The sequence below is a fragment of the Lissotriton helveticus genome, chromosome 2_1 (genome assembly GCF_964261635.1).
Source record: "Lissotriton helveticus chromosome 2_1, aLisHel1.1, whole genome shotgun sequence".
In the NCBI taxonomy this organism is placed as follows: domain Eukaryota; kingdom Metazoa; phylum Chordata; class Amphibia; order Caudata; family Salamandridae; genus Lissotriton; species Lissotriton helveticus.
Window position 1 is genome coordinate 1,962,958,858 of NC_136059.1, and position 27,019 is coordinate 1,962,985,876.

A 27,019-nucleotide genomic window follows, 5' to 3' on the forward strand; every position below is an offset into this window, starting at 1 on the left:
AGAGTTTACCAACAGCTGTAACAGGGTGCATTATTTTCCCTGAAAAAGAATGCATGTACCTATAATCTGTGTGTAAAGTCAGTTCCCTGAAACCCATGGTGTTTACATTGAACACAAAATTCATCACACATATTTTTTTTACACAAGTCAAACATCAGCAGCACAGAACACCATTTGAGGTTTTGACTGCCAAAACGTCAATGAATTCAGAATATTCTTACCTCCTAAATTCATTCCAGCTTGTAGACATTTCTGCAATCGGCATGCTGGGCAATTCTTTCTTCTAATCTTGTCAATAATACAGTCGTTCCTTCCTGCGCACAGGTAGTTGTGCTGCCCTAAATTAGTAAAAAAGAGATATTTTATCTTCGGTTACAAATAAATATTTTACAAAGTCAACATTCTGGTTACTTTAAATGTTTTTTTAAATATAAAATCAACTGCATAGTAGTTTGATTTACAACAAATAATGGAATGGAGTAAATGAAAACAACATAAATCCCTATTAGACATAAATATATAAAGTATTTATTTCTGGTAAAACACACTTTACTGGCTCCTACAGCGTCTTTAATAGTAGAAACGTTAACCATAGAGACTGATGCTGGCCTTCGCCATAACCCTACATGCACACTTCAATCCAATTCAACTGCACATTGCTGAATTGAACGCCTAAAGCTTATAAAATGGTATTATCAGAAAGTAGATTTACAAAACAATAATTCAACAAGTAGTCCACAATTTTGTCAGCTTATGTACACACCAGTAGATACAGGTGCTCGAGTACTGTTTCCCAGAAGAGAGTACAATTTATGTAACTCGTCTTGGAAGCTCACCACCCCGGGGGTGAAACTATTCCATTTCGATTGACGGATGGGGTGAACATGTTTGCTCTAAGGATTAGTTTCATATTTCTACTTGCACCAAATTCCTAAATGTTTTAACTGCAAGAATACCCTTGGACACATCCCATATGGGCTCTCATTATTGGTGGCTCAGTGGTCGGTTTGGCTTTCAGCATGCCTGATGAAACTGTGGGTGGTGAAACTTATCAGGTACTATATCTAGCACCAGGTACATTTTTTTTAGGAATAACATGAGGATTTGGGTGATTAATGCACTAAAACCCACGTTACAGTAATCAATAAGCATTTTACCTCAGTAAATTACATGAGGGTCGCCCTTTCGAAATTTACCCGGGGGAAATTGCAGGAGTAACAGAAGTTACAACACATACAGGATTTTAACGAGCAACTCGTAATCCATACATCCATACAAATCAAATGTGCAATTCAACAGGAAGTATATGTATGCAATCGTTTGTCAGTCGGGCGCTAAAAAGTGCAGTAGTATTTCTGCACTTTCACACTTCACTTTTTGTTTTAATTCAAGTTCTCTTTTCTCATTGTCACATACTTCTAAAATTCCCAAAGAAATTTTTAGTTAAGAGTGGCATGTCTTTTACTTTGATAATATTCCAGAACGAGTGAGCAGCGAATTGAGTTCACCGGATGCTGAAACCGCATCCGGTGAACTCAATTCGCTGCTCACTCGATTCTCGGCTACCAGCCGTTTTTTTGCCCCAATAGAAGGCATTACCCGCCTCTATCACAAGTCACTGTTAGTTCTTACAGCTTCTGTTGCATACCTCACCTTTTGGCTCCTACATTGGTTTAAACACCCGACTAGGACCGGGTTGGAATTATCACTGGTCCCCCGATACCGCATTATCACACTCCTGTCAGCCCTGAAGAGTCACGGGTTAACACCCGATCTAACGAAACACGTGTCGGCTGGTTTCTTGCTCCTTTGGTCTCCTTTGATAGGAGGACCAACAACTCACGCATTAAAACAAACAGAAAGATCTTATCCTTATGAACATACTGTGATTACTCTTATCATAACATTTGTTGTGTGCTCTGAAATTTGCTAGAATTATTCAAAAGGGTGAGTTCTCCCCATCCTTTGTTTTCAGAGTATTGGGTGTCCTCTGACCAAGAAGCACCAACCACTATTATCATTTTTCTTTCACTCAACCACTACCTGTTGTGCGCCATAACATTTCTGAACACTCCAAAACCCATCGCTGAACTCTAATATGTGTCAAACAATTGACTGCAATTTTGCAATTGGTGTTTATTTTATACTCTGCCCTATTATTAATAAACAGAATTAAAAAATAAGAAATGGTCTCTCTAGTTGGCAGTGGATTGCACCTTGACCAAGTAGGGACCCTCACTCTAGTCAGAGTATATATGCTACATACCTAAGATAATCCCTGCTGCCCCCCTTGGTAGCTTGATACAGAGCAGTCAGGCTTATACCAGAGGCAATGTGTAAAGTGTGTCGTCGCCGCCGCCACCGCCACCACTTAGTAGAAAAATAACCAATATTTATCTGAATCAAACAAGACCAAAATAGAACATATACAAGTCAAGATATGATAAAATCAATATATGCGCTTGATCAGAAGAAATTACCTTAGATGCGTGAAAAATCAAAGACGATGTGAAGCGCAGGGGAGGTGAGGCGCCGAAAAGCAGACAATGCGTCAATTCCTTACTGCTACAGGGGAGATAATGCGTCAGTTCCTTACTGCTAGGTAGAGGTTGTGATGCATCGGCTCCTTAGTGTTGCAGAGGAGGTGATGCATCATTTACGGGCAAGCTGCCTTGGTTCCTTACTGCAGTGCAGTGTCGAGGATGAAATCGGAACCCACGGACGATGCGTCGAAAGTCAAGTTGCTCAGCGTTGATTCCACAGGTTTAAAGCAGGTGCTGTGTCAGAGTGGAAATGCTGAATTACGGACTTCTGTTAATGTGGTGCCCGAGACCCACGCAGCGGCAGTTCTTCAGATGCGCTACGATGAAAAGCTGGGGACTGCATTGTAAGCTGCGGTCATTGCGTCAAGCAGAGGTCACGCTCTGGTGCAGGCCGTGGCGATGCTTTGGCGGTCCTGCGCCGATTCCGAACTACGCTTTGGGTCGATGCATGGATATTCTTCTTGGTATCACCAGAACTCACTAACCAAGGGCTCAGGAACTGAATTTGGCACCACTTGGTAAGACAGGGCTCCCAGCAGAAGAGCCCAGATACTGGCAGGAGAAGTCCTTGATGGCACTGAGACTTCTTAAAAGGAGGCAAGCACACTCAAGCCCTTGGAAAACCTTGGATGCAGGATGAGTAAAACAAAGTCCAGTCCTTTCACTCCCAAGACAGAAGCAGCAGCAGCAGGCCAGCACAGCAAAGTGGATAAAACAATGCTCGGAGACAAGCTAATTCTATTACAAGAAATAGGAGTGCTTCTTCCTGAAATAAGATAGAAAATATCTTCTGATACCAATCCAGCTCTCCTTCCTGGTGGAATGTCCTCAACCCAGCAGTGTTCTGAGTATATGGCGGCAGAGGTCCAGTACTTATTCAAATTTCAGCCTTTGAAGTAGCTAAACTTCAAAGGAAAGTCTTTTGTAGTGCACAAGTGACTCCAGACACACTACAGGGCTGTAGAGACGGCTTTGTGTGAGGACACGCACAGCCCTATTTATGTGTCAATGTCAACTCCTCCCAGCACTCTTGCTCAGTAAGACCTATCAGCTTTGTGATGGGCCATCAGGATATGCAGCTCCCTTTGTGTGACTGTCTAGAGTGGATGCACAAACAGCCCAACTGTCATTCTGACCCAAACATGTACTCCGCAGACAGGCAGAGGCACAGAATGGTTGAAGTAAGAAAACACCAATCTTCTAAAACTGGCATTTCCAGACGTGCAATTCAAAAACCAACTTCACTAAAAGATGTATTTTTTAAAATGTGAGTCCAGAGACCTCAAACTCCAATTTTCTATCAGCTCGAATTTGGAAGATACACTTGTAAGATATTACAGGGCAGCTCCAATGCTAACCTATGAGAGGGATAGGCCTTGCTGTAGTGAAAAACGAAATTAGCAGCATTTCACTACCAGTATATGCCCTACCGTTTAAATACACTTCACCCTGCCCAAAGGACTAACTTGGGCATACCTTAGGGGTGCCTTACATGTAATAAAAGGGAAGGTTGGGGCTGGCAAGTCGGAGCACTTGCCAGGTCCAAATGGCAGTTTAAAACTATGCATACAGACACTGCAGTGGCAAGTCAGAGACATGTTTTCAGGGCTACTCATTTGGGTGGCACAATCAGTGCTGCGGGCCAACCAGTAGCATTAGATTTACAGGCCCAGGGCACACAGGGTGCACTGTACTAGGACCTTACTATTACATCAAATATGCCAATCATGGAGAAACCAATTACCATTTCATTTTGGACATGGAGCACTTGCTCTTGGGCACTGGTCAGTAGCGGTAAAGTGCACAGAGTCCTAAAACTAGCAAAACCAAAATGCAGCACACAGTCAAAAAGAGGAGGTCAGAGGCAAAAAGACAGGGTAAACCATGCCCAGTCTAACAGTATTCTAACCACCCAACTAAAGAGCCTTATTGATCAGCGCTAAAGAAACTTATTTCAAATGGATAAAACATTTGGATTCCTCAATTACCATATCCCTTGATGTCTTTCAATGGTTGCATAGCAAGTTTGAGCAGGACAGCACCAAGGAGTACTGTCCTAAAGTGCTGTACCCTCATTTTTTTATATCGAAGCACTGGCCTCAAGGAAAAAGTAATTTTTTATTGGAATATATAGAAACTTGGGAATTGCAACCGCCCCATCCACGTTTTAGGTGTGACTTAAAGGTGAAGCTGTTTGCATGGCATATTGTGACCAATTCTTTAGAATACTCTAAGATGAGTGCGCTACGTAATACGTAAGCGCATCCCTGTATGATGGGCACACTTATGAAGTTCAGGCTAGCTGACTCAAATAACGTTCAATCAAAAAAGTTCAAAAAAACGGGTTCAATAAAGAAGTTTCATTGTTTGTTGTATTTAGAAGTTTCACAAATTCTTATAGTAAAGCGTTACATCACGCAATTCAATGAATTCAGTACAATCCAACGGTATCTCAACAAATGCTCCAATGCATTTCGGACTGAATTAGTCCTTTGTCAAGGAGCGCTGCGGGAGGATACAAGAAATGCAACTTAGATCAACGGTAAATAACAATTGAAATGTGGTGAAAGCATGCTAGGTGACGTGTCTAACACCGTGATTACATGCAAGTTAGAAGTGAAGCGGGTTTATTGTGCACTAAAAAAACATGGAGTGAAGCGTGTGAAACTATGTTCGTGAGCGATCGGTGTTGGGAGGTGTAATGCGGACTAAGGCTAAAGTTTATGACGGAAGGAGATAGGAGTGAAAAAAAAAAGGTGCAGGAAAGGTTTGTAACAGTTAAAACTGGTCTTACGCTTGAGAAATCAGCGATGTGCTCACATCGGTGCTGCAAAGGAAACGGTGAAAGGGCGTGAGGTGTGGTGAACGGGAAAAACGTTCAGTGTGAGAAAAGAAGGCATGCGGTTGAGGTTACTTACTGAGGAGAGTTCAGAAGGTGGACCGAATGTCACAAACTTCGCGGAGTTACTGCGGAGTTCGAGGGGAGTGTAAGAAAGGTTGAGATAGATAAAGGACCCGAAATGAGTGAGAGATGGAAGAGGCCATCTTGTAGTGGGAAAAGTAGTAGGTGTGCAATCCAGGTGATATGCAGAACGGGGGTGCATAGCATCAAACAGTTACAGATAACAACTTAGTTCAGTCCGGTCGTTAAGACCGAAAGGTTTCAGAGATTGAAGCCTGTAAATCCACGAGGTCTCTCGTTGAAGGAGGGTCTTGTTATTGTCTTTGCCCTCTGTGTGGGCAACCATTTCAAGTACAAGATATTTCAGCTGTGCCACGCTATGATGAGCTTCATTAAAATGGATTGCCACATTCGATTTGGTGTTTTTGGTTCGAATGTTCGATTTGTGTTCATTTAATCGGGTTTTTATTTTTCTGCTGGTTTTTCCCACGTAGATCTTCCCACATGGACATTTGAGTAAGTAGATCAGGTTTGCTGAATCACATGTAGCATCTACTTTGAGATTGATTTCAAAACCTCTCATCGGGTGGTTTATGGTGTTGCCTCCGATGACATTGTTGCAATTATTGCAGTGATGGCACGAACGTGTGCCCGTGTGTGTTCTTGGTGCAGCAGTCGGTTTAGACAATATTTCTCTGATGTTCATGGGTCTGCTGTAGGCAAAGATGGGGAATTCTTTAAAGAGATCACCAAAATCTGGTTCAGACGATAAGATTCGCCAATGTTTACGTATAATCTTTTTGTAGATTTTGCTCGAGGTGGAGTATCTAGAGACCAGTGCCATTCTTTGATTGGAATCCTTTCTCTTGCTTTTCAAAGCTTCTGACCGTGGGATGGTTTTAACTCTGTCCGTAGCATCTTCAATGATTTCTTGTGGGTACCCCCTACTGGAGAACCTAGTAGCCATGGATTGTATTTGGGAGTTTCTGGTGTCATTATTGGATACTATCCGGGTAACCCTCAACATTTGACTATAAGGTAAGTGTCTCTTTAGTGAGTCTTGGTGAAAACTGCTATATAACAATGCGTTGTTGCGGTCGGTGGTTTTTCGGTAGAGGTCAGTTTCGATGCCCTCAGGGGTGATTTTCACAAGTACGTCCAAGAACGTAATTTCTTTGTCGGAAATGTTCCATGTGAATTCAATCCGATCGTCTTTGGAATTCAAGGCGGTTAATGCTGATTCTAGGTGATCTCGGTAGTCTTTCCAGATGAAAAAAAGATCATCTATGTAGCGTGCATATAGTTTGAGGTTGTCTTTCCAGTTGGTGTTTGTCAGAATATGGTTGAGTTCAAAATTGCCCATATATATTTTCGCATACGTCGGCGCGGCGCAATTGCCCATGGCCATCCCGGACATTTGTAAATACCAACGTTGTTCAAAGGAAAAATAACTAGGATATAAAGTGAATACCATGAGTTCCAAAATAAAAGTCTTTAAGGGGTCTGTTATGTCTGATTTCAATAATGTTCACCACACCTCACGCCCTTTCACCGTTTCCTTTGCAGCACCGATGTGAGCACAACGCTGATTTCTCAAGCGTAAGACCAGTTTTAACTGTTACAAACCTTTCCTGCACCTTTTTTTTTTCTCACTCCTATCTCCTTCCGTCATAAACTTTAGCCTTAGTCCGCATTACACCTCCCAACACCGATCGCTCACGAATATAGTTTCACACGCTTCACTCCATGTTTTTTTAGTGCACAATAAACCCGCTTCACTTCTAACTTGCATGTAATCACGGTGTTAGACACGTCACCTAGCATGCTTTCACCACATTTCAATTGTTATTTACCGTTGATCTAAGTTGCATTTCTTGTATCCTCCCGCAGCGCTCCTTGACAAAGGACTAATTCAGTCCGAAATGCATTGGAGCATTTGTTGAGATACCGTTGGATTGTACTGAATTCATTGAATTGTGTGATGTAACGCTTTACTATAAGAATTTGTGAAACTTCTAAATACAACAAACAATGAAACTTCTTTATTGAACCCGTTTTTTTGAACTTTTTTGATTGAACGTTATTTGAGTCAGCTAGCCTGAACTTCATAAGTGTGCCCATCATACAGGGATGCGCTTACGTATTACGTAGCGCACTCATCTTAGAGTATCAGTTGGACGCATTTGGACAGTTGCGTCGCCTGTAGGAGCACCTTTACCTACCTTTAACCCACGATTACCTTCCCCACAGCCCATCCTTTCAACTCCACGCTGTGCGCCTGTGCCTATTCTTTTGATTACAATTCTTTAGAATATACATAGAATTAACTTTAACTCTACTGAAAAGAGTATTATTCTCACGTCATTCATTTGGCTATTCGGTGTATTATTTCTCCTTCTGCTAAAAAGTGCTTGCACTGCAATGAACGAGAGGCTATTTTACAACTGAAAAGTAAGCTACATCATCCCAACATCATTGTATGCAGAAAGAAATAATTTCTGAATGTCTTTAATGCTGAAGGCTTTTTAATCAGGTGTCATTACCAGCACATCCTGTATTACCACCATCATAACCGTTAACTACCTTTGCCATCACCAGAATTAATACCATCATCATTACCACCACCACCAACACCACCTGTATTACCATCACAACGATAGCAACTATCACTACCACCATTGCCATTAACACCACAACTAATATCTCCAGAACCATTACCGGCACCACATTATTTTTTCATGCCTGCATTGTCATGTTTTACTTTTTTACACAAAATATGTACCTTTGGTAGCATTACAGAAAGGGCAGATAGCTGTTAAACCCACACTCACCCGAAGGTGACATGCTTCATCATAGGGCTCCCTCCTCACACAATAACCACAAGGAACCTTGTGTGGACTATAACTCTCATATATGTTGGAAAGAGCTGAAGTGTTTTAGATGAGCAAGGTGGTAGCGTTGGTGGGTGAGGGGAAGAGTGCAAAATAGGAGAAGTAGCAGTGATAAAAACTATCTCCAAGAGGGCAAAGCTATTTTATTCTGGTGCCCCCTTCGGATAGGGCTAAAACAGTGAAGACAGGGAGTTACAACTACCCTATCTCAATAGTTTAACATGTTTCTGCCTCTTAGTGACTGTATACGCTCATGAGCATTCGTCAGCACCAGAGATAGACTGTCACTCTGCTTCAATAATAAAGACAATATCAAAATTGGCCATACATCCAACCTGGTGATTTCATGGGAGTATTAATCTCATCCTCAGGTTTTATACATGGTCCCAAATGTATTGCATCCTAATCCATAATTTATTTGTCTGATCCTATCTGTATATTCAGAGATGCTGAGTGCTCCGTATACTGTTTTGTAAAACATATTTTACAACATGACCTATTGATTTTGTCAATGCCTGTTTCTATAAAGATGCAGGTCTAATGAGAAGAAAAACAGAGTATTTCCATAAGGAGCACAACTCGCCATAGAAGATGACAATGCGTAAAATGGAAAACTGCTAGCAGGACTGAGCATCTATAGAGAAAAAGCAAAATGGAACTTTCTTTCAACATTTGTTAATTTGTTTGCAGTTTTATATTGCGCACACTTCGCCTAAGAGCACCAGAGCACTTTACATAAGGACAAGACATTACATTTCTTTTAGGCATGGGAAGATTAAGTGATTTGCTGAGAATCAGAGGATACTGAGGCTAAGCCAGGATTAGAAATCTGTTCCTCCAGTTCTAAAGTTGGCATCTCTGGCCATTAGGCCACAAACCTCCTTTTTGCTGGAGGAGAAGCAAGGGATGCCACAGGCAAAAACTGCATGTTTGTCTGTAGTGCCAATGAACAAGTTACTAGCTTTCGGTAATGCTCTTTCAGAAGGATTCTTTATCTAACCGCAGATTCCACACCTTGTGATTACTCACACCTGCCAGAATGGATCCCAATATTTTTCTCAGCATTTCCCTTGTGCACCTGATGGTAGTATCATGTGACTCCATGTCGGGGGCATCCCATCCCGAAGTGATGTCGGGCCATACATAACCGCCACTTATGTCTACGTCAGTTTCATTCAGGTATCTCTCCACACTGTGGGACGTGGCGCCCTCAGTACTCAGATTTGACTGTGTGCAGATCTCTAATTGAAACCTTTTAGAAATGCAGAAAAAGGAGTCCATTCCACAGGATGGGGAGGAGGAAGGGCTGGGAGGAATCTGAGTTTAGACAGATTATCCACCAGAAAGAGCACTACCAAAGGTAAGTAGCTTGATCTTCTGATGGATACTTCTAACCGCATATTTCTCACCTTGCGAACAGATACACCAGGCAGGGAGACTCGCTACTGTCCCTCCTGGTTACCTGGGTTAGATGTGATGCGCGGATCTTGGGGTTTCAATGGGGGGATGTGATGGAAGACCGCATTAACTTGTATGCGGACAATGTGTTGTTACTCTTGCCTCCAGACGTCACTGGGCTGCAACTCCTTCAAATTCTAGACGTATATGGGCAGGCCTCCCGTTTAGAAGTAAACTGGTCCAAATCTCTCTGTGTCTCCATCACAGGGGTCAGCGAAGCAGTAGATTGGCAAGCCGAGATACCTCTCCACAGACTCATTTTCCAATACATGGGCCTTTATATATCCTCGCTCCCAGCTACTGCAGCCACAGTATCCAAAGTGTATGAGGACCTTACCAAATGGGTCAAGTTACCACTCAATATACTGGGCACTCCTTAAGATGAAGGTACTGCTGAGTTACTTATAGGTTAAAGAAAATTTCTAGTTTGTGATTCCACAACATTGGTTTGCTAAGTTAGAGGTCAGAATATAGTCATTTATCTGAGCTGGCCAGTCACCACGCTTTGCTTTTGGTAAATGTGTGCAGTCCACTTTTGACAGGGGAATGGCTGTTGCGGGAGTGCAAATGTAATATTGGGCCTCCCAAATGGTGGTCAAGAATGAAAGGTTTCCTTCATGGGATATGATGCAGTGATGGACAGTCTGTAAGGGACCCCCATTCCTCGCTCTCTCCTGGAGCTCTCCAGGGTGTTTTTTCTGACATGGAGATTGTCCCATCGTTGGACGCAATGGGACTGTAGATTTACGCTTGAGAGTCCCATTTGGAGAAGAAGCTGAATGGAAGGGGAAGGACAACTGGAGGGCTTTGGTAAATGGGAACTCATTGGCATCTCAAAGTTGGGGGATGTGTGGTGGGGTCAGATTTGAGGTAGTTCGAAGAACTCCAGACAGACTTCAAACTTCACCACTCCCAGTTCTATAGGCTCCTAACGCGCCAACATGCCTTGATGTTCCAAAGAGATGCCCTTGACAATGTTCCTGAGTATAACCCTTTAGAAGCCAAAATCCTTATGGGACCTATCGGGAAATGGGGTATATCCTGCTTATATAAATTCCTAGTCATTAACTATCCAGATCTTTTCATTCCACTTAAAGCCAGATGGGAGGCGTGGGTGGGATCCCTGGACAACAGTGATGAGAGAGGCCAAGATGGCACAACGAGTGCTGCCAATCTCTTCGAGGCTTTGAATAATCCAAATAAAGTTCCTACATATCACATACTTGACGCCCATATGGCTGTAAAAGGCGCAGAAGCGGGCCTCCCAGCATGCTTCAGATGCTCCAAGGGAAGTGCTGATTTTTTCCAAGTAGTTTGTAAGTGCCCGGTGATCCTGAAGTACTGGGCTGCATTTTTACTACCATATCGCAGGGTTTGAAGAGAGACCCATTGACCCCTCACCTCGTATCACACTATTCGGTTTCTTGGAGGACATGGGAGGGTATAGGGGGGAACAGTCCCTGATTGAGCTGGGCACCTTAATAGCAAAACGAAATATTGCCCTTGCATGGAATTCCACTGAACCTCCCCCTCTGGCACCAGGCAGGCTGCCATTGACTGGTACGTGAAACTGGAGGAGCCTGTGACACAGCTGTCCCCAAAAGCACAAGAAAATCTGGAAAAAATGGTGGGAATGCTATGAACTGGAGTAACTGTTTTGATGCTCTCTGTTGTAATCCTCTCCTTTAAAACAGTTCTTATTGCTTGAACTGTACTGTTTCTCTTGGTACATGACAAAATAAAAATAAAATTGTTTTATAGAAAAAAAATAAACTGATTCAGCCAGGGAACAGTAAATGGGGAAGGAGTTAAAGTGCACAACGACCATGGATAATATGGCCAATGCATGAAGACAATCTTCCAGTTTTCTTCTTTTCGCTGGGCAATGAAACAGTTCAGGAAATAGCGAAGGTGTGGAATGGGCTAAAGACCACCTCTTGTATGGGTATCTAGTGAATGGTGCAGTGTGTCCCTAGACTTATGACTAAGGGATACTGCAACTCATATGAGCAAACTGCACCTCATATGGACATATTGCAACTCAACTTTTGACGTACCTGTCTTGCTTCCATAAATAGAAGGGGCAACAATCATATTTGTTGCCACGGCACTGCTTATTCATCAAGACAAAATATTGGCTTTTAAGGTGAAATAGATATATTTTGAAAAACGAATAATGAAATAAAATATTCTTGTACATTCTGGTTGTGCGCATTGCCCGACTGATTATTTAAGCTTCCTACATGTATGCTTATAGAAGAATCCGTCATTTCGTCGGTGCACGGCTGCATTTACTGAAACATAACCTTCTACAGACTGCGTAACATTTTGAAAAATAATATAGAGTCAATTGTACAAGTAAGAATCATATATTACAGCAGCATCCTAAATAATAAACTCGGAGTTTCTGATTACTAGCAGGTGTTTCAGAACCTGGGAACAATGGCAGTTAAATATGTTTGCCCACCTTATGATTACGCGTATATTAAGGGGGCTACACATATCTCATACAACTTCACATATCTCAGTATCTCATTTTACTAGCACAATTTAAAAATAGGTAGAAGCTTAAGTATAAATCTTCTTTCAGAACAGCATTAAAGTTAACTACCTCATGAGGCGGCTCCGTTTCATTTTTTTATTTCAGTAAAGTTTTTATTGAGAATTATATTTACATGGTGCGTCACGTATACATGGGAGGTAATTTACAGAGAAAACAGATATAGAATGCTCTGGGGGAGGGGGTGGGGGGGGGTTACAGAGAGGCAACACAAGTCCATCATCTTGGCACATCTGACTGTGGCTGTGCAGTTCCTGGCAGTGTGTTCCGTTAGTTCGTGCCCTAGTATCAATATTCTTAGTTTGCCCTCCGCCCCTCCCTGATGTCCTTTCGATAGTCTCTCGCACGTTTGTTGATTGCCCACTCCCCTAGTCCCAGAGGCCGAGAAAGAAAAGAAAGAGAAGAAGAGAGAGTGGAGAAGCTACCGGTAGGGGGGAGTATTTTATGGTGCTGTGCATGGGCGGTGATTTCTTCCCTGTGTATACAAAATACAAACTGTACATAGGTCAAGAGAAACCTTGCAATATAAACTGCACTGAAAGTACCACAATGTTTTTTTTACTTTATATAAGGATTTTAAAAAAAAAGTTAAATATCTTCTCTGATGAATACTCTGTAGCACAGGAGTCTCCAACCTTTCCAAATTGCACCTGCCTCATTAATGAGGCATGCAATTTGCGACCCCATTAGGAATCACAAACAGGGTCTGAGACACTGTTGTACATCCCAATTTGGGAGTTGCAAATTGCGAGTCGCAAATGCGACACAATTTGCGACTCGCAAATTGGTGGGTCGTACATCTGGCCCTCAGTGTTTGCAATGCTATCTGCAGAAATTCACAAATTAAATACAGGAACTTTCCAGACAAATACGATGATTATAAGCCCTTCCCATTCTACTCTGCTTGACTCCTTTAGGTTTAATTAAAGTCAACCAATTCAGTGTATTTTAGTAAGTAATACATTCTTTCTTGCAGATGAATAAAAATCATCGCAATGTACATTTTCCTTTTAACGTGATTATAACAACAGCAGTCTACTCCTTAGAATGTGCAGGCTGACTGTAACTTGTTTAATTAAAAAGTTCAGTGCTAAGATCTGCAACTTTTGAGACAGTAACAGCGAGGGCCGGTCACTCGAGGGAAGAGGTGTGGCGCCGCGGCCAGGGCGACTGCCTCCAGAATCTGGGGATCACGGTTCGATCCCCGGCGCCGGCGGCAGATTAGCCCAGCACCATGTGACTCTGGGCAATAGCTCGCTTAATCTTCCCGACGGCCCCCAGCGCCTAGAGAACCTTATGGGTGATTGTGCGCTTTACAAATGTGGATTATTATTATTATGTAGTGCATAGAGTTATGTTTCTTAAAGGTTCGCAGTTTGCTGTAGAATCCACCTTCTCACTTGCAGCAGAAACGTTGTGGCCCTGTGAGAAAGCTGGATCTCGTTCCTATTTAGGCACGCCGTCAGTATTTAATTAGGAGTCTGGTGCCGAGATTAGCTGCTTTGAAAACAGTAACGACATGAGGGAGTCACTAATGTGCGATGTAGAGCAAAAAAGGATGTTGCGCAAGTGTTTGTGGTTTGCTGTAGAAGTAACCTTTTTATGTGCAGCAGAAACGTTGTGGCCCTGCAGGAAAGCTGCATGTTGTGCCCATTTAGGAACACCATCACTGCGGGTGACAGTAGCTAATCTGAAGAGCCCTCAGAGCGGGTCCTAACAATTTATGGTCAAGAAGTGTAGTTCACTTACTTCCAAGTGGCCGCATTAGCGTCATTGGGAGTCCAGCCAGGATTGATTCCACATAGGGACCTGATCTTTTGATGGAAAGGCACTCATGCGGAATAAAAGGAGTGAGTGTTGAATGGGCGCTGCAATGTGATTTGTGAGATATGGGTGTGGTCTCAAGGTGGAGTAGTGATCCAGAACTGTCCTTCCATGCCTTTTGTGGGCTATCTCAGCGTTGTCAAGGGTCCAAGAATGGAGTTTGACTGCCTTGTTGGTAATATTTTTGAAAGCGGTAGGATCAATATTCATGTTCAAGGTTCTGGCAAATTTAGATTGTTTAGTGCTTGCTGGAAGGCTGTTGGCCAGGAGTTTTATGGTTGGGCTGGTTCTCTATTTCCGACCAGCAGAGGGCAGCAAGCGAGTCCAGTGCGGCAGATCTGAGCTTCCAGCATAATTTGATAATTGCACCCATCCTGACATATACTTGATGGAACAGACCAAACTCCAGTTTCACATGTGTTTGTGAGGTATGTTGCTGGAGCGAAAAATGATTGTTCTATGTTTGTATGCCTCGCTTGAGTCTCCTAGTAGCACCTGCACTTTACTGCCCTGGGCAAGAAAGACAATATATGTATATTTTTTGTTGCTTCAAAGTGCCTAAGAAAGCACTAGCTGCACTGATTTTAATCTAAACCTTTATTGGCTGTAATTAACTGTTTTATGATGGTATTGTTAGTATTGAACTATATCTCAACTTGCACTGTTGGCAATTGGCTCCTTCGATGCCACTTGCCCTATTTAAATGTTATGTGTTTTTATTCTGTATGTTTATTTGTTTTTTATGGCTTTTAGCTGAAATAAAGATTATGATGATGATGATGATTTGAAGATGCAAAGCAAAAAACTTCCTTTCCATGAAGCCGGGATAGAGTTGGTGATAAAGGCTTGGTTGAACAGCGGGTTGAGGTACGAGGCCCAAAAATGTAGATCATACTTAACCGCATGCGTGCGGCCATTTTTCCCGCTGCATGCGGCATTTTTAAATTTACCGCGTTACATGACGAGCTCAGCTCGTCATCAGCACACGGTAGGTAACGCTGATGGCGAGCTAAGCTCGTCATCAGCATGGAAGGGGTTAAAGCAGGTGCTTAGAAGGCTATTTGGGTCAGGAGCCTCGTCTGATCTCAGTCTCTTAAAGGTGCTTTGGCCCAGAATATCTTGCTGCTTTTCAAATTACTTGTATGAAGGAGCTTTAGCCAAACGTTTGTCTGGTATGATTTATTGGCTGTTCAGATTGCCTTTTTATAGGTGACCCTCACAGTTGCTATTAGCTTCTTCGTAGTTTTGAATGATTTTTAGGTCTAGTTTTTAGAGTCTTCTGTTAGTGATGTGGATATAAACTCCATGACTGGCTCTGTCACGGTTCCATTCCAAATGAGGAGTTTCAAATTATAGGTGCTGGGTGTCATAAACAGGTCTTGTGCGCAAGGGACGCTGCATGGGCATGGCAGTAACTCCAAGTGCAGGGGAGATTATTGCTCCCCACTCTTGCTGTTATGCTAAAATGATTGATTGTAAAAAACAGCTCTATGTCTACAAAAATGTAATCCAGGATTGCGTTGGTTTTGTTTGATATCCTGGTGAAAGTTGCTGGTTGGTCCTGGGAAAGGCGGCCGTTGAGTATAAAGAGGCAAATGTTCTCTAGGGCCGTGAAACACGCTTTTTCCGTGTTGATCGGCTCTGGAGTAGGTTGATGTTGCTGGTGGTGGTGTTTGGGTGGCACTAGTTAGATGCTGTTGGCGTAGTTGTGTGCTAGTTTGCAAAAAAAAGCATGTTAAAATCCCCTGACAAGACCAATCGAGCTTGAGGAGTGCGGTTAATGATTCTTCCTTTACGGCTTTACTCTTCTGCCTGGGGTGAATGTATACATAACAAATGAAAAGGCTGAAGCTGTTGTGTGATGTTGAAGGATCTGAAAGTTTGACACATTGTGCCCATGCTAATCCCAGGTCGATGTGTTCTTGGGACCACTGAAGAGGAGTTCCTATGTATATGGAAAGGCCGCAGATGGCTCTACCTGCCTTAGATGATTTTAACTCTTCTAAATAGAATTCTTTGAATCCGGTGATTAGGGTCGGTTTTTGTGCCCAAGTTTCCTGTAATAGAAGGATATCGACATTTTGGAGGTAAGTGGTGAAATAATTCTTGCCTACCTTGCTGCTGAATTCACTTTCCAGTAGCACAATGTTAGGGTGTAGAGACCATTGCTGATTTCCCTATGTTTTTGGGATCACGCTGCCCTCTTCCCTCCTGGGACAGGACCATGCAGTACTGGGACTCCTTGTCATGGGGAAAGCGGGGGTGATGAAGCAGTGGTCCTTGACAAGAGTGGATGATTGGGTTGAGACAGAATCGTGTGGCTGTGTGTCAGTGACCTGAGCGGGCACGATGGCTTAATCTCTCAGGGTCCTGTTATGAGGGTATTATAAGGGGGATCTTGTGGTCTTGCGAGGAAAGAGGATACTTGACTAGACCAATCCCAAGTGGTAACTGTCATGTTTATAGCGACATGTTTTTATCTAATTGCGGTTGGGAGGAGATTCCAGAGAATGCAGTATTTCAGACCCATTAGAAGTAGTGAGTGCCTTGTCTGGCATCGTAAGGGAGAAGGTTATGTACTTTTCTTGATCATGAAATAGAGGCCCTAGCGTTTCATGATTAGAATGGTTGGGCCCTATCGGCCTGTTATGTTTGTGGACCCCTTCTTTTTGTTGAAATAGTGGGTTGGGGGAACTGTCCCCTGTTGGTACTTGCTTTCCTTTGGGGTCTGTTGGGTGCCGGATCCCATATTAGTATGGCTGTGCTGAGGTGAGCTTTGTGCAACTAGTTTTTTCTGCTTGTTAGTCCTGGCTTTTTTGAGGCATTCACGCTCTATTTTGGTCAAGGAAGGCCTAGGATTTTGAGGCGATCAACACCACGGCAAGTTAGGATGGTAAAGCAGTGAGGAGTGCCCCATGGCTGAATGTTTGTTTGGTGTTTCTAAAAGTTGTAGTTCGTTGGTGGGCGTGGGACTTTATATCCTCTGCAGAGTCCTGTGGGCCCCTAAGGCCATGCTTGGTTTAGGATGGCTGCTGGGGTCCATCCTGCAGGCTTGAAGGAAATTGGTCTTCCCAGACCCGCTTTGCCCGACGGTGAAGGAGGAGGTCTGTCGCAGGGAGACTTACTGTTTGAGCTGGTTTTGTAATTGTCGGGGGGTTAGCTGTTTTGACTCCTGCTAAGATATCAGAAAGAATGATTTGAATCGTTTTTAAGTGTGCCAAAGTTCTGGAGCATTGCACGAATGGTAAACAGTATTGGTGTCTTTTTGCACTCGCCTGATGAAACTGTTTAGTCCCTGGAGTTTTAAAAAATATATATTTTTTTTTAATTAAACATATACAGCACAATCCTATTTTGATTCTTCACAGCAAGTAGTAAATTAATATCATACACTAATATAGTACATACATTGGAATCATCATAGCTTCATTAATTTGTTACAGTTGTAGGCATGTGTGCATACAGTAAACTGTCTTACATTTCAGACAGTTCCGGTTCATGAGGTATCATTGGTAATTCACATATCCCCCCTCTGTAGGTGTTCCAGCCCCCCCATAGTTTAATCCATTTTTATGGACAAGCCCTCCTCACATACACAGTTTTTTTCTGCCACCATGGCTCTGTCCATATCGTTACACCAGTTCGCATGTGTGGGAACATGTGCCCCCCCCCAATGTTGGGCAATATTTCTCTTGACCAGCATAGTTCCCAGTGTCGCCCATGTCTGTGCCATAGAGGTAAGCTCTGTAGCCTCCCCGATATTCAAGATGCAAAGCTTGGGTTCAAGAGGGACTGGTTTCCGGCTAACTCTTGTAATGGTGTTCAGGACAGATTTCCAATACGACTGTATTACAGGGCATTCCCAGAGCGTATGGTAGAAGGTACCCACCGCCCCACACTGTTGTAGACAAAGCTGGGTGGGAGCCCTTCCTATTTCATAGAGCGTGGTTCTGGTATAATATATCCTGTGGAGTATTTTAAGTTGCACTAGGCAGAGCTTGGATTGAATCGCCACCTCTCTGGGCGAGGCCAGCGCTTCCTGACAGTCAGTGTAATCGAGTTCCCCAACCTCCTCCTCCCATTTTTTTCGGAGCTTTAGCATGGGGTCAGGATTGTTGTTGATTATTTTGCGGTATATCAAGGAGATTGCTCTTGTGGTCATGTAGTCTGTTAGCAATCTGTCCTCTAGCGGGGAGGCCTCGGGTAGAGTAGTACCAGGGGGAATCGCTGCCTCTAATGCATGTTTGATCTGGTGATAGCGGAACCGCTCCGTAGATGCCATCTTGTATTGTTTCTGAAGTTGTTCAAATGGGATCATCATTCCGCTTGTCCACAGATCTCCAACCTTAGATATACCTATGCTGTCCCTGTGATTGAAGCCTTTGCTCTTACCCAGCCTACCTAGTTTGTTCGTAACCTAGAGGGGAGTCGCTTGTGTGATTTTATCATGCCAAGCCATCTTTTTGTACACCATAGTCCACACTTGGAAGTACATGATTCGTTGGGCTTATTCGAGCTTGCGTCTTGTTATAGAGGGCGTGGTATAGACCCTCATCACCAAGTTCCAGTCTATCAAGGCCATAGGCCTGATCTGTGTGCGGGACATGGAGCCAGTGATTGATGACAGTCAGCTGGGATTCTCAATAGTATACTTGGGAGTGCGATACCGCCATCGCATCATATTCGGAAGAGCTTTGTCATAGCTATGCACGCTGGTTTGTTATTCCACAGAAGCTTTGTTACTTCTGCTTCTATTGTGTGGAAGTAGGAGTGGGGGACCAGGAAAGGGGTGTTTTGAAGGGTATACACCCCTCGGAACGCCATCATCTTGAAAAGGTCGGCCTTTCCTAAGAGTGTTAGTGGGAGTGACTGCCAGTATTTTGTGTCTCTCTGTAGCCGACGCAGGGGAGCTTGGAGATTCAGAAACATAAAGACCCCTGGGTCATGAGTGAGGTGGATTCCTAAATACTTAAAAGTCTACCAGTCCCTTGAGTTTTTGATCGATGCCAAAGACATGCGCGGCTAATTCAATAAATCAGCTTGGATTTCAAGTTTTCCTAAGTGAAATGATAAGGCTGAGGAAATCACCTGGAATGAATATGTTGTTTTCAAAGTGGGGTTGGGGTCTAGTGTAGGCGCCTCTGTGTTACTGCATTTGTTGTAGGAGAAGGAGGAAATGTTAAGCTCTATTCACCCATCGATGCTAGACTTACCCAGTGGGTTGTTTTCAGATTGGATAGAGGGATTGTCCTGCTGAAGGTTAATCGGCAAAAGCAGGACACTGTAATCATGTTTAGGAGCAGAGTTAAAGGTGATGTTGTGCTGATCTGTGGCACAATTGTAGAGGTCTGCTGGATGATCTTGAAGCAGCTCAGCTACTCCAACTGGTCCGTCATCTGACCCATGAGGGAGGTCACATCCTCGATCCAGTCTTTACTAACTTGCAACTGATCGAGACTGCACCCCCTAGACCCATGGGATGGAGTGACCATCACCTCATTGAGCTTTCTGTCACAATGGTGACACAATCCACTGGGAAGCCTTGTAAAACATCTTTCAGGCGGCCCTGGAAAAAGCTCAAATTAGAGGACCTCCATCGTCTCCTGACTAGTACACCATTGGTTCATACGGATGACGTGGCAACCGGCTATACCACCTTTTGCGCTTGGATTACTAAGGCCCTTGACGCATTAATCCCAGCCGGCTGGAGTAGGACTCGACATGCTCAGCCTAATCCCTGGTACTCTGAGGCACTCAGGTGTATCAAAGCATCTTGCCGACAAGCCGAAAGAGCGTGGAGGAAGAACTACATTCAAGACCTGAAAGTATGTTATCTGGCCAAGATAAAGTCATACCATAGAGCTGTTTGCCGGGCCCGTGCTGATTACTATGCACGAGAGTTCCAGGCGAGCTCTAATCCGTCCAAACTGGTTTTCAAAATCTTGAAGGAGCTCACAGTGAACAGACTTCCTACTACGGAAATCTGTTCTCTTGCTCACTGTGAGTCGCTAGCCAGCTTCTTTGTGGAAAAAGTAAATACCATCTATCGCTCTTTTCCCAAAGTTGACCATGATAGTACGATCTTGACACTGCGTACATCACAGTGTCTGGCCTCTCTCTCGATACCATCGGAGCAGGAGTTTAATCTCCTAGCGGCCAAGGTCAAGACTGGCTCTCCAGATGACCCTTTGAGGCCTACCCAGTTTTTGGACTCGGCGTCCTTCTGCCTTCCTCCTATTCGACATCTGGTGGAGCGGTCCCTCACCATCGGTCTAGTCCCACCTAGTTGGAAGGTTGCCTGTGTCATGCCTATTGTAAAGAAGCCTGGGTTGGATCCACTGAAGCCGGAGAGTTATTGACCTATCTCCCTTCTTCCTTGGGTGGCAAAGATCACAGAGGCCCATGTTAACAACATCTTAACTAACCATCTGGCATCTGCCCATCTTTTGGATCCGACACAAAATGGTTTTAGATCTGGTCATAGTACAGAGACGGCACTCCTATTTATGGTTGAGCATCTCCTCTCTGTACTAGATGCAGATCAAACAGCGGCACTGGTCCTTCTGGACCTTAGTGCCGCCTTCGACACTGTATCCCACACCATTCTTATCCGAAGGCTTAAAGAGGCAGGCATCTCAGGCAAGGCGCTGGATTGGTTTCAATCGTTCCTCTCGGAACGATCTTTTCAGGTTGCGGTGCCACCACTTAGATCCAAGTCCCATGCTGTCACTCAAGGTGTCCCGCAAGGCTCGGCATTGAGCCCCACTCTTTTTAACCTATATGTCCAACCTTTGGCGGAGGTTGCGAAGAGCTGGGGTCTCACCATGGTATCTTATGCCGATGATACCCAGCTGGCGGTGGCTCTCAACGGGGACTCTGACGAACTGGCATCAAACTTTGCGGATGGTTTGAGGGCTGTTGCTAGTTGGCTTACGGCCAACTGTTTACAACTCAACGCCCTCAAAACAGAGGTGATTGTGCTGGGGAAACACCCTGATCTGTGGGGTGCCAGCTGGTGGCCTAAGGAGCTGGGACCTCCCCCAAAACCCGTCTCCGAACTCAAAAATCTTGGCGTCTGGTTGGACTCTAAACTAACCTTCTCGGTTCACACCAAGAAGGTGGCATCCATGTGCCTCGGCATTTTGCGTGGTTTAAGGCCTATCCTTAAATTTTTTGATGCCCCTACCCGCCAGATGGTGCTCCAAGCCAGTATACTATCAAGGCTCGACTATGCGAGCTCATTATTCTTGGGCGCCAATCAGGCAGAAGTTCTGCGACTTCAATGAGTGCAGAACGCGGCAGCTCGGGCTCTGGTGGGCCTTCCTCGTTTCTGCTCAGCTCGCAGCACAATCTCCAACTTGCACTGGCTGCCGGTGACCAGACGTATAGAGTTCAAGGCCCTCTGCTTTGCATTTAAGATTCTTAAGTTTGACACCCCCATTATCCTCCACCATCTTCTGTCTTTATACACTCCTTCGCGCAACCTTCGATCTGCCGGCCAAACTTTGGCTTGTGTTCCCCGCTTTCAAAAATGTAGATTGGGTGGCCGATCGTTTAAGGTTCTGGCCTCCAAACTATGGAATGCACTTCCGGCCCACATCCGTTCTCTAGAGGACCTCTTTGCTTTCAGAAGATCTGTTAAAACTTTCCTGTTTCCTTTGTCTTATTAATTATTTTTTCTTCCTGTGTTATTGGTTGTGTTATCTGCTCGAGAGATAGCGCCGGGACGCCCCTTAGCTGGGGCAGCTGTGCGCTCAAAAAATCCATATAACATAACATAACATAACGTTTCTAAATCGTTCAAAAAGAAAACTTCCCACGCTATTGAGACCTCTGGTGACCCTTCGAATAAGATGTTGTCTTGGTGGAGGTCAGTGGAGTGGAGAGGCGTCTCCCGGGGACTGAACAATTTTTCCCAATTGACCTTTGCTGAGAGGAGGTATGTTGGCAACTCTTGTGGTAATTGCTCATATTCAGTCGCATTAACGTCAGTTTTGGCGAGAAATAGGTTGGGGTTGGCTGGGTTATTAGACGCCTTCTCAATCAGAGGCAGCAGTGAGTGAAGTCTAGCGGGTGCACTGCCTCGAGTCGATGAAGTTGGGTTCATTGGGGGTTTTAAAAAGTCTGTAATTTTTGCTGTCCCGTATGACATGATGAATTGTGTGGGGGTTGGCTGATGAGACCTCGCTGTTGCAGGAAGATTTCAATATTACCTTTGGCGTTGTTAGTTCGAGGCCTAGTGGTTTAGCTTTGCCTTTAGCCCCACTTTTATTTCCATGTTTAGCTGTACCACAGACCTTGCCAGATTTCACGATGGCAGGGGGTGTAGGCAGATAGCAGCTGATGAGTAACAGGCATTGTTTCAACGATCAACAACACAGTTGAGGCCTCGCCCTGAGCGGCTGGGCCCAATGAGCATGACACCCCTGTGGCTGTGTTCTGTCGCTATGTCGCCTTCTGCTCCCGCTACACCTTCAGAATCCCAAGTGGGGTGTCTCCTAGCAGGAGGATGAATTCTAACAGAGGCAAATGATTTCTGTTCTGAGGCGATGAGTCAGGCTGCATAGCTGGATGGTAGTGGTGGTGCCTTGCGTTGCTTAGGCAGCTGTGTGGAGACTTGAAAGGAACGCTGAACGCCGTTAGCTCCACTTGTATTATACTCACAGAGCAGGGCTGGTACATGGCTTAGTGGCGAAAGGGCACAAGCCGCACCAGCCTAACGCTGGACGCCTCAGTACCTACCGACTATAGGCTGCAGGTCTAAAGCCTTACCGCCACTTGCTTGCTTGAAGCCCTTGCGCTGGGTGTGTAAATGGCTGCAGGTTGTCAGGCACTGGGCTGCGCGCTACCACTTAATCAACTGAGTCAGAGCTCAGACTAGACGTCGGGCAGTAACCGGCTGTGTAGAGCAGGAGGACCGCTGGGACAGAAGACAGTGGGTAAAGTTAAAAATAATTTGCAGGCAGCACCTGGATCCGATGCACCCCTAGAAAAGGTTATGCCGCTGGGACAGTTTAGAGTTAACCTTGAACTAGCTGAGGCTGGGGGGGCTGTTACAGAGAGCAGCAAGGACTAACCCTTGTCGGCCCTGAGGCCCTGGAGCTGCTGAAGCTGATGCTGTTAGTGGGCCCGACAGCGTAGCCGGCGAGAAGGTAGCTGACCGAACCAGGGTGGCCCCAGCACGGACCAGAGCAGTTACAGCCCACCCCCAAAACTCCCCCTCAGTTTAGCTCTGCCCATGGCATCAGCGGTCTCCTCCCTGCTGGCTACCTGCATCTGCTCTCCGTGTTGGTCCGGAAGTGATTGCTCCGCCTTTCAGTGTATTTTACTGTAATGGTCTCACTGCTTGGTAATGGGTGAGATGTTATAAAGGTGTTCTCCCCTTTAGCTTCAGTATCTTTTTTGAAAGGTATAAAGTACTTTAAATTGGCTGCTGTGTTTATCTGATTACCTTGCTTAGGTTTCGGAGCCTGCTCGCAAGACACTAATAAAATTTCAATGTACATCCAGAGTTTATGGAAAAGCATTTCAAACAATGATTTTTCCACACGATTCTGGAATAGTGGAAATGCCTAACTAGGGTACAGATGCCTAAACAGACACTGATGAATCTATATTTGTGATTTTGAAACAAAAACAAAAAACAATTTGCAAATACCCATGTATGTACACCGTGAATTCCTGAATATCGAAATTTGAGAATTTTCAATTCAGTGAATTTCGCTCTTTTGTGATGCACACTTGCAAAATAGAGAACGTTGCACTTGCACCTCCTAGTGACAACACAACCACGAAGTGAGCCACCCCTTCCACAGTGGGAATTCAGAAACGGGTTAAGGGAGAAACTGAGGCACATATAAGTGCGGAGAAGAAAAAAGATATGGCCACTGAAGAGTTTGTAAGAGTACAGGGTGCCGCAGCACATGTTTGCGTATATGAAGGGATATGAGACATCAGTAAAGAGATTGAGCGAAGCCCCCAATACCCTCTCACACTGCCCAATTGAAATCAAGGGTGAGATGGCAAACTACAGTCACGATTTTAAGAATGGCCTGTGGTAACTGCCCTGAAATTACGGCAGACCCAACAAATGCCCTCTTTGGAAATAGGCACCCATGCACAAGATTGTGAGGAGGCGCCTACTATAAGCAGGGTATCAGTGCCCGATGTCCATAGAGGGTGGGGCACTAAAGGTCACAGAGAAGAACAAGCTGGGCTTGGGGCAGAGTCTGGGACGCAAAGGATGCAAAAATAGGTGAGTAAACAACTAGTTATAACATACAAGTTTCTTTAGAAATGTAGAGCCTGAATTAGAGTTTGGCAGAAAGGAATTTATTTCTTCAGGGCGAAGGAGTAAATTAGTCCATCACCCTGAGAATGTACCTGCCCTCAAATTTTGGGATGTCCGCCAGCCCAGCCTACATATCTTGCATTTACAGGAACCACCATCAGGACGGTTCCTGTAAATGCTTTGAAAGTATGATAGACAGCTCTGCCAACATGACGGAGCAGTCCGTCAAGTTTTCAACTCTTTTTTTTTTTTTCAAAAAGAAAATCCCAAAGCGGGACTTTCTTTTTGAAAAGAAAAAAAACATTCTCATGGAAATTGGGGTCATTTTGCGGTTTTCACTACCCTTTGCCGCCAGATTTTACTTGGCGGTGACGGACAGTGTAAACTGGCTATGTATTTTGCCCACCCTAAATAGGGTGGAAGAGCATATGGCCAAACATCTTGACAGCCCTGTGGCGACCTGACAAGTTGGGACCGAGGACAGGACACTAGGACCCTGTGGGTCATGAGGGAGGTGACCAGGTCACCAGACACGTCAGGGGACAGGAAGAGGGCAGATCCGACTAGGGCGACCAAGAGGACGGACGTGGGTACGATCAGCTGCATCCAAGAAACGAATAAAGATACGTGATTGCACCAACCTGTGTCCCGTGAGTCATTGTCTTGTGTGGTGCCCACGACGAGGACACGACAACTGGCGACGAAGGTGAACTCGACGTGTGCACATCATCATCGAGTCAGGAGCCCACCCTGGATAGCGTCGTGAGGAAAGAAGAGGAAGAAGAAGTGCCTTCAACGCGGGAGCCCACCCCGACTGATGTGGAGACGAAGACTGCAGACTCCGGTAAGCGCTGTGTAGAAAGCGCGAAGTGAAAGGGAATTGGCGTGAGCTCTCGCGAGAGTCTCGGCGGACATTTTCAAATCAGGCACGAGAACCAATCACCGCGAAGGAAAAGACGGCGGCCATTTTGAAGTCAGGCATCGCGTTGATTGGACGCGAAGTCTCGCGAGAACACCGGCGGCCATCTTAAGAGCAGGCGCAGGAGCCAATCACAACGAAGGAAACGGCGGGGGCCATTTTAAAGAGTCAGGCACAGCGCGAACAACAGAATATAAGAGAAATAAAAGAAAAAAAGTGGAAAATAGACGAAAGAAAGTGCACACAAGAATAAAGGGCACTGAAAGTGAAAGAAAAGGTAGAAATAAGTGCCAGAATACTATACATATATATAAGAAGAAAAAGGAAAGAAAAGAAACTAAGACAAGGAGAAGACAAAGAAATAAAACAAAGAGACAGAGAAATAACACAAGGAAAAAGGAACAAGAAAGCCCAGAAGAGGCCAAATAAAGAAAAGGTAGAAGAAATAACACAAGGAAAAAGGACCAAGAAAGCCCAGAAGAGGCCAAATAAAGAAAAGGCAGAAAAGACAAGGGAAGCCAAGAAAATAAAATAAAGAACAGAAGAAAAAGAAGAAAAAGAAAAGAAAGAATACAGATAAAAGGAAGAAGGAAAGAATGGCAGATCCAAAGCCCAGCGCGCAATACAGGACACCACTACCTTTCAACTTGTCGGAGCCACAAACAGGAATAAGGTGGGAGAAATGGATCAGACGGTTTGAAAGATATGTAGATGATACAGATGTAGCAGATGGAAAGAAACGAGGATTACTGTTGAACTTAGCAGGGGATGACGTTGAAGAACTCCTGGTGACACTGCCTACTGAGGAAACAAAAACATACGACCAACTAAAGAAATGTCTAACAGCCAAATTTGACCCACAGCGCAACATTGATTTCGAACGATATACTTTTACCATTGCCTGTCAACAAGTGGGCGAAACACTAGACGACTTCGCAACAAGGTTGAGAAAGTTGGTAACACATTGTGAGTTTGACAAATTTGATAACGAGCAAGCAATAAGACTACGGATAATAGAAGGATGTCGCGACACAGGATTTAGAGCAAGAATACTAAAGGAACCAACGTCATTGGAAAAGATCCTGTCCCTAGCAAGAGCAGAGGCGAGAGCAACGGAACATGCCAAAGAAATGGAAAGAGGGAAAAGCGTTGAAGTCGAAAATGCACACTTTACGACAAACAGATATCGCACAGACCGATGGAAGAATGACCGGAGGGAACAAAAAGAGAGGAGACGACCTGAAGGAACATGCTACAAGTGTGGAATGGAATTTCCGCACAGAGGTCCATGCCCAGCATTTGGCCAGACATGCAGAAGATGTGGTGGAAGAAATCACTACGCCAGTATGTGCCAAGGCGCACAATTCAGAGGAGACGACAAATGGAGAACAGGAAGACAACAGGAATCGACAGCAAGACATATCAGGTACATCGACAATGAAAGGAGAAGCTCATCACGAGGGTCAGGCGAAGAAGAGGAAGAAGTGAAAGTGGAAAGATTATACCACATGTCGGAGGTGCGCATCGAGCGGAGCGAGGAAGAAGAAGCAGGAGAGACAACACAGCCAGCAGACAGAAGCACCAGAAGAAAGATGGACCAAGCAAAGATAAGAGTAGGAGCGCATGAAACA

At 44.5% G+C, this 27,019-nt stretch overlaps 1 protein-coding gene across 4 annotated transcripts in view; it reads right to left on the reverse strand.

Moving 5' to 3' along the window:
* The window catches only part of NR3C2 (nuclear receptor subfamily 3 group C member 2), an 818,592-nt gene that overhangs the window by 179,905 nt on the left and 611,668 nt on the right, over positions 1–27,019 (reverse strand). For all 4 annotated transcript variants that reach the window (XM_078676907.1, XM_078676905.1, XM_078676904.1 and 1 more), the window contains exon 4: positions 222–338. In XM_078676907.1, coding sequence (XP_078533033.1) covers positions 222–338 — 117 coding nt within the window. The remainder of the gene's footprint in view (positions 1–221; positions 339–27,019) is intronic.